Here is a 12,099-nt window from a genome sequence, read left to right on the forward strand (position 1 = left end):
TTCAGGTGAAACATGACACAAACCAACAGACCCCCTCAGTACGTGTAACCTTGCTGAAAGCAGACACGCAAAGATATTCAGAGCTAACAGCATCTCAAAGCATAATTGCCCACGGAGCAGGCTCTGAGCTCTTCAGAGAAGAGGCTACATTTTGTTATACGCTTAGGTACCACTCAGCATACAAGAAATCTCACTCCTGAATACACTGCATTGCAAATCACAAACCTGCTCTGCTTCTCCTGCTCCTCCTGCCTGGCTGCCTGCTGCCTGGGGAAGGAGCTGCTGGCCCTGGAGATGCATCTTCAGCCTCTTCACTAATCTAGGCTTATCTTAGGCTTTCTATTTGATTCCATACTCATCTAAGTAATGGAACAACTCATTGGTGATGTGCCATGCACGAACTGTGAAAAGAGAAACACAAGAGTCAGATATTTAATGTTCTGTTGGGCAGGAGGATGGAAACTTTCTGCATCCTTCACTAATACGGTGATGAAGTTTTAAAACTTTAGAAGCTATTTGAATGCAGGGCCCTGCCTGGGCTTGGTCAGGCTTGAGCCAAGGTGGAAACCAGTGTTAAATGTCAAACCTGCCACCCCTGTCTCCAACAACTGTTTGTTTCAGGATCCAGGCTCCTGCTACAGCCCCTTCTTGGTTTAAAAGCCACATAGCCATGGAATAGGTAAGTCAGACCAACCTTCAAGGTTCCCACTTGATGATCTTAAAGGTTTTTTCCAACCAAGTTGATTCTGTGATTCCCTTTACAGCTCTGAAGTACAGACATATTTTAAAGCATCTCAGCACCGCAACAGGCTTATGAATAAATCAAGATCTACTTTAATTTAAAACACGAGTGCAAAGGATTCACAACTACAGACGAGCAGGGTCCTTTGTTTCAAATTAGAAATCTTCTCAAAGCCCTGCTCTTTGGCATAAAAAAAGCAGGATATCTGGAATACAGAAACATTTTACATCAAAACCTTCCAGTGCAGCTAAAGAGGAGCCAAATGAATTCATTCCAACCAACTTCATCAGCCCCAAACGCAGACATCCAGTCTAGACAAACCACCCCCATCCCTGTACTGGCCACAGGCAGAGTGAGTGGTGTGAGAGACAGCGATGTGTCCTTCAGCAGGTATCTGAGATAACAGAGATGAACCACCTCTGAGGTGTTCCCCTCACCATGCTCTGCAGAGCCAGGCTATATGCCTCGCAGACTGGGTGCCCACCATTTGCTGGCTGGCATCAGTGCAGATGAATTCCATCCCAAATTACTTCAAGTAATCAACTGTGGCTTCAATTCTGAAGCAGGATCTTTAACTGGAGTCAATAGCAGAGGATAGAACTTAGTGACATCTTCTGCAACTATGAGGTTAGTTTGAGACAGAACAACTGTCCCAGGAATAACTTAAATCCCAATAAATTTGTATCTGGAGTTTCCAAAAAGGATCCGAGTTCCACGTGTAAGATTATACTCTTGAGACCTCACAACACACACTGTTACTGTACAACGTCACATCCTGACCTCGAGTCCAATGACCCTTGACCAGCTCACTGATCAGAAAGTGTATCATATAAAATAGCTACATCTATTTCAAAAGAGCTAAAAGAGCAGTTTAGACAACCAGCAACCTTCCAAATGCATCGGCAAAGGGGTGGTGGGAAGGGGCACACCAAGAATGGAACATACATTAAAGGTTTCTCTGCTCCCCATGTTCTGCGGTAGCAAGCCGGGGAGACAGAGGCTCAACAAAGCACCTCGTGAACACAAAACTCTCTCCTGGGATGTGCAGGACAGCTCAAACTCTTCCATTCAGTCTCCTTGAGCATCCTCAAAGTGTTCCCCAATGATTGTCCCAGGGAGGCCTCTCCTGGGAGGAAGGACTGGGAAAGAAAGGTGCCTGGAAACCAAACACAGGAACCAGCTTCCACATTCCAACCAGCACTGAAGGTGTTGCATATAGTGAATTTTCAAACACGAGATCCTGGTGGCAGGAATACCTGTTGCCAGAGTCTGTTTTGAAGCCTGTGTCCAAGGGTTTCCCCCTCCAAAAGTTAAAGAACATGAAATGGATTCAAGATTGACCACTAAACCATACATATTCCTCAGCAAAAGAGAAGCATGATGATGCAAGAAAGCCATTTAGAAACAAATATATACATATCACATCTGCTCCCTAGGAAAATATGTACAGTTTTCGAGGTCCACGTTTCACCCAAGGAAATTAAAATCATCTGTGAAAAGGTCTCAGAGGAAAAAACCTGTCAAGTCTTTGTGCATTGTCTGAGAGTTTCAAGGGGCCTGTGCCCCACAATGTACGTTTGAGTCAGCTCAAGGCTCCAGTGTACAACAAAGGAAACAAAGATCACATTCGTAATGGGGAAATAGTGTTCCAGTTCAGTAGTCAGCAGCCAAGGTTTGCAGGAACCTGCAGACATTCTGATATGCAACTTCAGACTCCACGTTAAAATGCCATTCTTCAGAAGCAGCAATCCACAAGATACCAAACACCTGCTTTGTTCTTGAGACATACTTGCTCTTATTGGGATCCAGTCTGTATTGATTGTCTTCAGCAAAAGAGAAGCCACAAAAGGCTGAGAATGCAAGGACAGAATTCCCATTCAGCCTCTAAAATGACCGATGACAAGTTCCAAGCACCATTCACAGGGCGAGACTGCCTGTTAATCTATCAGGATTAACAAAAACTCTTGATCTTTGTTAATCTGTGTTTAATAAACATCACTTTTTCCTGGCATTTCCCCTCGGGTAATCAGCAGGTAGAGGTTCGCTTCCTGTACTGTTGGATAAGGGGGACCAGGCACTCTGGAAGTCCTGTCTGGAGTAGAAAGGGGTGATCCAGAAGCTCTTGTGCCGTTGCTCTTTCCAGCGGATCCCGGGTCAACATCCTCTCCAAGAAGTCTCTCAGGACTGGGGAGGTCTGTGAAAAAGCAACCAAGTCAACCCCATAAAGGAATCATGCAACAGCAGGTTGCTGAGGTGGCTTTGGTTAAAAAGGAGCCTGTACATCCAGCTTTGCAGCCGTGCTTCTGCACAGAGACACAACTTGAGGTAGCATCTGTGCATGCTACAGCAGTAACTTTCTGTCACTGGTAGGCACAACGTTTACACAGGTTGTTTTTAATGGGGCACAGCAAGTTAAGACAAGACAGCCAAACCCTTCCATCTAAGTTAATTGTATTTCCCATTTTGTTATTTAATCTTTTCTGCCTTTAAACTCAAAAAATCCACAGAATTCCTCCTACCCAATGCACATCACTTGGGTGTGAGGAGCTCGTTCTTTTCCTGGCCACGGATTGTGGTAAAAAAGCAGTTCAATAGGATTCCCAAATAGGTTTTGAGAGTCTGGAAGCCTGATGCTGCAGGTACAAGAAGCTGAAGAACAGTGTATCAAAAAACCTCAGCAGGTTTGTGCTTTGCAAGATGTGTAAAAGCCTGTTGGCAGCCAGACCCAAGAGCCACTCGGAGCCTGCACATCTCTTGCTGGTGGTAATCCTCTGCATCATTAAAATGGAATAAAAAATTAACCTGGCATGTATTTATTTTAATGCCACTAATTACATCCACTTTAGTTTGGGGGCATTTTCCCAGCTCTGATTAACTTGGAAGTAGATCATGAAATACTCCTCACACTGAGCTACTGCTTATTTTACAAGTGTTTTGAATGGTTTCACTGTGATTGCTAGAGGGAGGAGGCACAACACCGCTCAGTACAAGTGCCAAGATCCAGCCTTTATCACTCTGTCAATAAATCAACTTCTACTTCAGAAAAACAACACAGATTATCCCAGGTGGTGTCAGTTCAACCTGTTGTACCCAGTACTACAGTGGCTGACCATAGTGAGCCATTAGTTGTAATCAGGATGGATCCACAGCTGGTCCTGAGCTCTGCTCAGACAGCAGGGAGATGACAGAGGATGGCTACTGGCCTGGGAATCCAGAGCTCTGCTGGCAGCCAGTTTGCTTCCCAGGACAAAGTGGAACAGAGCAAGACTATAAAGAGCTCTGGCTTTTACAGTCTGTGGCAGGGTCATCTCATCACCAAAGGTGCGTGATCCCAACCGGTACAGGCTGTACACCTAAAGAGTGCAGGCACTGGGTGCAGAATGTGACCTTGAAACGTAGATTCATGTTGCAAAGGCAAAGAGGGAAAAGCAGCTGTGGATGTGTGTGAGTGTCTGCTGTTAGTTCTGCAGTCTACTCTGCTAAATAATTCACATTTAGCAGCTGCAGATATCCTGATTAATTGGAAAGGCCCAACAGCTCAGAATGCTGCAGAGCTGTTTGATCTGAGAGGCTTGGGCTGAAATGAAAGGAGGACTGGCTCTAAGTGGTGACTGAAAGCTAATCACTGTGTTTCTTATGTCACTGCTACTTTGTCAAATGAAATCACGCAGCTGAGCTCATCTTCAAAAGTGGCTCCAGTATCTCCATGAGCTACTGTCTGTACTGAGCTCTCCTGCTTGGACCATAATGTAGCCTTTGCAGTTCTGAAAGCTGTGAAGCTGGAAAATCTCAAGAGCAAGGATCCTCCTATTTACTTCCCTAGAAGATACGCTATTCTATCGACATCAGCAAGATGTTAACTGTTGGGTCCACCTGAAGCAGCTTTGATTTGCATTCTCAGGTTGATGCCCAAGTGACCTTACATTATCAGGGCTATTTCCCAGAGCAGCCACTAGCTGTCAGCAGCAGCTTGCATCCACTGAGGCACCAGGGCCAAAGAAAGTTCCTCAAGAAACATGTGCTAGCAAGATCATCTTTACTGGGAACATCTGATATGGATGTTTCCCCATGTTCATCATTAGTTTACATGCCAGCGTGCTCACCCTGTGGAAGTTCTTCAGCTTGGGAGGAGGACTGTCACGGAGTCTCTTCATTGCCTGGACTGGAGAGTCACTAAAATAGGGGGGTTCTCCATCCACCATCTCTATCACCATGATCCCCAGAGACCAGATATCCACCTGTGGAAGCCAATGTTACATCAATACACACAGCTCAGAGCAACAGGTCCTTGCTTTGCTGCTTTCACAAAGACCACAACAACTCACCCATGACAAATAGCACTGAGCAAGTAAAACATTAACCTACTTGCTGCTATTGGACTCCTTACCACAGGTTAACAAAGCAAGCTTTCCACCTAGGACTGAGCGATGCTGGTGTTGCAACATGTAAAGGTCTGCAAGTAACTGCTTGTGCTACTCCTGATTGGTTGGTGAACAACACTAGTCAGTCTGCTGCCACTGCCCGTAAATCCAGAGCTCACATTTGGGCCTTCTCCCCTCTCCTCCCCTCCCTTTACGGCATTGATTTACTGATCCATATCATGTCACAGGCTGCTCCTTGCCAATATCTGTCCACACTAGAGCAGATACAAGTCTAGGCCAAGCTTCAGGTATAAGAATAGAGTAAGTTTACGCCTTGTTCCCGGAAGCAGAACAACCCGTTCTTCTCCTCTTTCCAGAAATATTGATATCATCCCAATCAAATGTGTAGTCATAATTGTATTTATATTTTAAACAGGCTCTAGAGGCTCTTCCTAGAAAAGCCAACAGTTTTTTTCCTGTGACACTTCAGAATATGATTTGCTACCTCTTCTGACATCGGGGAAGTGGTCCCTTACCTCGGTAGTGTATGGTATCCTCGCAATAACTTCTGGAGCCATCCAGTAGGGAGTACCTACTAGGGACTTCCTCTTAGGTACGTCTTTACTGATCTGAGCACAGAAGCCAAAATCTGAGAGTTTGACCTGTACAAAGAGAAAAGCAACCAAACTTAAAGATGCTTTTGAAACAACATGAAGGGAAACACCAGAGACAAAGAAGACAAAGGGACTAAGAGGTTTGTGAACCTCTTGTTCACAAACAAGAGGTTGCAAACAGAAAAGAAATAAGGAGACAGGCTGAGGCTGCAGCAGCAGGCGGCAGGAAACAATCTGTCCGAGGAAACATACCCTTCCATCCAGTGTCAAAAGGATGGAGTCACTCTTAATGTCTCGGTGAATGACCCCCTGAGAGTGAAGATAGGTCAGAGCCTGCAGCACTGATTCACACACTGTTGCAATCTGCTCTTCATTTAGCCTGAAAGGAAAGGATACAGGGGTTTAACTGCATTGCACTGGTCAGTTGACAGTACTCGTCCACAGGTCCTCTTTGAAGGCACACAGCAATTTTGAAGTTGAGCCGCAGATACATGTTTTGGATCCCCATGACCATTATTATCTCAGTTTCACTGTTCTTCTATGACTGCCTTTTACTGTTGCAAACATTTCTGCCTCAATGGTTAGCAATTTTAAGTTTTCATAAGTCTAATACAGAGAAATTGCATTTAAAAACTTGTATCTCAATTCATTCTGTAAGATGCTGTTTCAAGCAGTTCTGATAGGCAAGCCTGCTTCTTTGTGCCAAGGTGCCACAGGAACTGTTGACACAGCTCTTTCTTAAGCAAATGTAGTAAAGCTATTGTTCACAAGGCTCATTGTGCAACTTTATCCAGAAAGCATCTAAACACATCAATTGAGAGTGAATGCAGGGACCCTTTACAGGTTTCATGTAGCTAGACACTTTGGATACGCTTATACCAGACTAAAGGTAGCACAGACTACAAGCAGGGAAGACACCCCTGAATGTTACCACTCTCTCTGTCAGCACACACTGAGTACAAGCAGTGAAAAATTTATCCTTCCATTGCTTGGTTCGTATTCCATATCTTATTCTACCAAACTGACCATCTCACCAGGACAACCACGTGTGGCTGCACTCTGGCACCCTGATGGCAAATACATCTGAAGGATGTCAGGGGCTACTTTTCATTTAGCCTATAAAGGGAGAAGGGCAAAAGCTAACTGAGGGACTACCCCAATAAAGAACCTATGTAGAAACAGTGCTTTTCATTTCACAGTGCATGAGCTGTAAGAAAAGCTGATACGCTTCTGAGCTCTGTGGTTCCAGAAGATAACAAGAAGTATGCTTTCAGCTTGTCACGTATGGAATTTGGTTTCAGTCAAGTGATTACATAGTGTAAACCAGATTACTAGAGGATTACCTCACTCCTGGAGATGCAGATCAGTTATCAGCCTCAGCAAATGTTTAATGAGTGGAATGAGGGTATTTTCCTCCCTGTGAAAAACTGATAAAGGCTTGCAGCTTACCTTTGATAAATGCTATGGGTAGAACAGATCCTGTTTCCACTATGTGGAAAAATAAGCATTCATTAAAAGCTTCAAAGGAAGGCTTCATAAAATCACTCAAATCTACGTTGAGGTCCCATAGTGGAATTCAGTCTCACTGGTGGGTATAAACTACACAGACCCTTCATAAACCTCTTCAGAACCTCTGTTGTTCCATTGATTCTAATACAAGCTGAGAGCTACAAGAGTTTCACTGGTTCTGCAATGCCACAACTCAGCACTCTTCTCAGGCTTACACTTTAGTTCTCAGACCCTGAGATGCAGCTCTGAACTCAATGCTGGAGGGCCTGGCCAGCTCAGAGTGTCCAAGACACTCCTTACAGGTGGGGTTGTAGAGGCTACAGAGGACAATGTGCTTTTTATGGCTTCCAAACACATCACAGATAGATACACTTCAAAGCAGAGAACCCAAAACCCAACAGAGCAAGATATGTGCCTTAAATCCACCACAGGCTCTGCAAAGGCCAGTCAAAGCACGTAAGTGAATTAAAGGCATAGTGTGATTAAAAAGAAGTAAACACAATTAGTGTTAGCAATACTACCTCATTGTAATCCAATTCAGATTCTGAATGCTCAAAGAAGGAAAGCTCATCCTACAGACTCTCTTGGTCAGTCTTTTCATTAGCATTCCCTGCACCAGCCTTGCAGGATTGCTTGGAAGCAGGAGAAAGGTGCTCCAGGGTCATGGGTAAGACACAATCATCATAACTGCATCACCAGAACACCTTGTGATTTGGACTCTAGAGGCCATCTGAGAACAGCTTCTTTGCCCTACAGAAACACTTCGGGCCTTAATGATTATGAAGTGGTGTGGATAAGAAAACAAATTTAGGAGAGTGTCCAGTAGTTGCTATCTTTAGGCAATGAAATTTGGGAAGGAGTCCAGATCTCAAGGCTCTGCTGCTCTTCTCCAGAGGAGTTAGCCACAAATTCAACCTCACTGAGGCTGCACCACTACAAACTATTTCTGTATGCTCTTTAATACTTATTCAATGAGCTTCCTGGCCAGAATTCAATAGAAATAGTAAACAATATTTTTATGAGTGCTGTATTGTACAGGGAAGGTTATCAAGTAGGTAAATAACAAGTATCTAAAGGGATCAGTGCAGTAAATGAGGTCCCTTCTACATCAGAAGTATTATCACACACTTCGAACGGATGACAATTAAAAGTGTAGTAGTTTCAGGGGACTGCAGACACAAGATCTGAGGGAAACTCTTCTTCCCAGAACTCTCCACTCTCCTGCTTTTGCCTGTCAGGTGGGAACACAGGTGTTGATGTTCCGGATTTAGCTTCGTACCTGATCTGAGACACGATGTCTGTGAGGGCTCCCCCCTGCAGGAATTCCATCAGCACCCAGAGCTCCTCTCCCACGAGGTAGCTCTTGTACATCTCCACTACATTGACATGTTGATAGTCTCTCATTATCACCACCTGTAAAAACACAGTGGACAATTGACCACCACCAAATCACTAACAACACTTAATCTTATCTAACAAAGCAAGTATGCACAACCCTACGAATACAACGCAGTAGCCTCCAACCCCCCTCAGTCATTCTTCTTCTTGCTAGCAGCATAATGCCACTAAAAGGAGACGTCTCCTGCTCTTCCCTTCTCTTTACCACGCTACTGACAGTTACCATGGCTTCCTGGTGGACAGCAGAACCCCTCTCACCTCTATACTCACCTCATTAAAAAGGAGCTCCCGGCGCTGCTGCTTTCTCAGGTCCATCATTTTCACAGCCACTTGCCGCCCTGAGTGCTTCTCTCGAGCAATGCAGACAATGCCTGTGGACCCTTCACCAATCTTCACATAGTTCTCCAGCAATGTCCGAGGGTCCCCTTGATCCACAACCATCCTCAGGGCAGCTTTGAACTGCTCATGAGTCACAACCACCGGGTCCTCACTGGCCAGCTGCCCCTTCACAGAAGAGTCCTGGGGAAGGTGGAGGTTGCTGGAACTTGTCTGAGTCTGCCGGTTCCGAGGAGACCCAGCAGGGGAGGGCCTGCCCTGTGGCACTGCCATTGCCTTCTCCACTGGTGGGGACTTCTGGGGGGTCCCAGCTTCTGAGATCATCCTGGGGAAATCAGATGCAGGCTGGTCTGGTGGAAGAGACTGGGCTTTGGCGGCAGGGCTGCGTGGGGAACCCCATTGCTGGGGCCTGAAGAAAGCGTTAGGCTTTGAGGAGAACAAATAAAGTGGAAGAAAGAAAAAGCACTGGTTAGATTAATGAGAAGAAAGAAGTGTCAGGAATCAGATGTGTGTTATCCCACTCTGGCCTAGTACATTTTGTGGCAGACTGGAGGCAAGAGCTCAGGGTTCTTTTTCTTTGGTCTGCCCAACATTTGGTCAATGAGAAACTGAACATGACCTGCCTTCAGTGCGCACTCACAGCCCAGAAACCATCCATGTGCTGCATCTCCATCTGGCTGCATCCCCAGAGTGTGAGCAGCAGGTCAAGGGAGGAGATTCTCCCCCTCTACTCTGCTCTTGTGAGACCTCACTTGGAGCACTGTGTGCAGTTCTGGTGTCCTCAACGTAAGGACATGACAGGGTTCAAGGCCACGTTGAACAAAGCCTTGGCAACATGGTCTAGCGTGAGGCATCACTGTCCATGGCAGAGGGTTAGAACTGGATGATCTTAAGGTTCTTTCCAACACAAACCATTCCATGATTCTATGAACATACGCTGCATGACTAGGGGAAATCACATGGATGCAGATTTTTGGGGATCAGTTACAGGATGGGTGCTGTGCTTTAAGGACCTCCACATGGAGACAATTTAAAAGGGACCTTCTAAAACACATGCTTTAAAAATAAAATACCAAACCCCAAAACCCCCAGAAAGAGCCAGCTGCTATAAAGCATTCCAAGCTTGCCACCAGAACTCAGGGCAACCTGTGTTGCAGAGAATTTGAAAATCCTTTATCCCTCTGTGCCTCTGATCTTCCTATATATAAAAGGAAGGAGGATTCGTGCCAAAGCTGTAAATCACTTTGATGTCTTGGCCTAATTCCCTTTGGGTAATTCTGCTCTGCCTACTGAAAACTCTCCCTTCACTTTCCGCTGGTACCTGCAGACCATTCCTGTCAATCAGACATGGAATTAGCACTGTTTTTTGGGAAAGCTCCTTGAACCAGGATAGCTGTGGGTGTCCAGCTGAGACTTCAGCTACAGAGAACTATCTGCCACCTCATCATCTACTGGCTCTAAACTGGCTGGTGATGAATTCAGATTAGCTGTGCTCCTTCCCAAAGCACTCCAGGCTTCTGGAGACCTCCCACTCAAGTACCACCCTGGCCCAGCCCTGCTTAGTTGATGAGACGTAGGAAGATCCCAGCCTCTGGCAATGTGGCTTCAGGATATGCATTCCCATGCTAACACTACACACAGGGCTCCCAAGAAGGATAAATCTTGAAGTGCTGGAAATGTTGATTACTTAAAATCCAACACCATGGAGCAGGTTAGGTTTAAACTACATTATCTACATTAGCTCTATGTAAAGTAATAGTGGGTCTGACAAAGTAGCAACTTCAGAAAGAGCCAGCCAATCATTTATATTATAGGGCAAAATAAAAACTTCAAAGCACCAGCTTTTTCTCTCTCACAATTGAGACAGATTATTAATAAAGTTAATAATATGCACATGAGAACTGAAACCTGCCAATAGATAAAGCTTTTCAAGGGCTCTCATTTTCCCTGTCTCAGACAGAAAATAATTGTAGAGCATTTCATTCCAGGCACTTTGGGTTTAATCAAGGATTTTTGTCAACAGTGAAATCTGGATAAGCCTCACACAGGGCTCATTCTCACACACACACAGAGGCCCTGGAAGTCTGAGTGAGCAGCTCCTCGCACCGGGGTGCGGGAGTGCACAGACACAACCTGCCTGTCAGAGGTTCCTTCCTCCTCATTCAGCAGCTCCACCCCTGCAGCCTGCACAGACACGCTCATGGCAACAAGGGCTTTATTTCCCAACTCTTGTTTTGTCTCAGGAGGGAGGGAAAAAAGGAGAAAAGAAAAGGGTTTATATAACCTAGAGCATGCACAGGGCACACAACATGCATGCGAGCTGACACATGTTTGTTTAACCATGTGTAAGCACTGTTTCCTGCTCCTGTAATTTGACAGCCCCTGTATAAACAGAGTCTCTGGACGTCCTGAGGTGTCACTGGTACTCCCACTCCTGCCCACTCATATTAAGTTGAAAGGAAAGAGCATCCGACCTTCCCATGGTGACTATAAGCAGTGTGTCAAGGCACCCACCTCCTCGTTTTCAGCCAGTTGCATCCCGTTCATTTCATCTCCAGTGATGCATTTCTAATATATCACAATTACACATCATCACTTCCATTTGGGAGGGAGAATAAGGTTTTAATCAGAATAGCTTAGAAAAACAATTGCCAGTGACAGCACAGATCCTTCACTGGAGCAAGGAGGTGATCTAAATAACCTCAAGGTCTTTCCTACTCCTCTCTTCTCACGAACAGCCAAATTCAAACATCCAGGAGCACACACCATTTGACTGGTAACCTCTGCTCTTCCTCATGAAAGTGCTGAGGCAAAGACACTCTTGCAGAGAAAAAAGAAGTGGTCAGTTCTCCTAAGTACTCAGGACAGGCCTCCAAGCAGCATAGATCAGCCCAGAGTCACCGAGAGAGCAACGAGTGTAGTCTGTGCTACACAAAAACTGCATTCTTTTAAACCCCACTCCCTTGGAAAGGGAATCTGCAGGGAGAAGGCTGTGTCTGACAGTCCTGAACCTGACCCTGACCCTGCAAAAAGCCAGGTTGGAGCGAGTTCCACCCCGCAATACACTTTGGAACAGTCAGTTTTGTTGGGCCGGTGGTTCCTGTTGTCTCCCTCCGAGTTCAGGAACTCCACATCTGTT

At 45.5% G+C, this 12,099-nt stretch overlaps 1 protein-coding gene across 10 annotated transcripts in view; it reads right to left on the reverse strand.

Moving 5' to 3' along the window:
- Positions 1-811: 811 nt before the first annotated feature.
- Positions 812-12,099, reverse strand: part of PAK6 (p21 (RAC1) activated kinase 6) — a 41,013-nt gene continuing 29,725 nt past the window's right edge. For all 10 annotated transcript variants that reach the window (XM_030483614.1, XM_030483622.1, XM_030483615.1 and 7 more), the window contains 6 exons: positions 8,895-9,386; positions 8,506-8,639; positions 5,970-6,096; positions 5,640-5,765; positions 4,846-4,980; positions 812-2,936 (listed from right to left, as the gene is read on the reverse strand). In XM_030483614.1, the coding sequence (XP_030339474.1) occupies positions 2,769-2,936; positions 4,846-4,980; positions 5,640-5,765; positions 5,970-6,096; positions 8,506-8,639; positions 8,895-9,386 (1,182 nt within the window). In that variant the 3' untranslated portion in view covers positions 812-2,768. The remainder of the gene's footprint in view (positions 2,937-4,845; positions 4,981-5,639; positions 5,766-5,969; positions 6,097-8,505; positions 8,640-8,894; positions 9,387-12,099) is intronic.

This window comes from Strigops habroptila, chromosome 4 (assembly GCF_004027225.2).
Source record: "Strigops habroptila isolate Jane chromosome 4, bStrHab1.2.pri, whole genome shotgun sequence".
NCBI classification, from domain to species: domain Eukaryota; kingdom Metazoa; phylum Chordata; class Aves; order Psittaciformes; family Psittacidae; genus Strigops; species Strigops habroptila.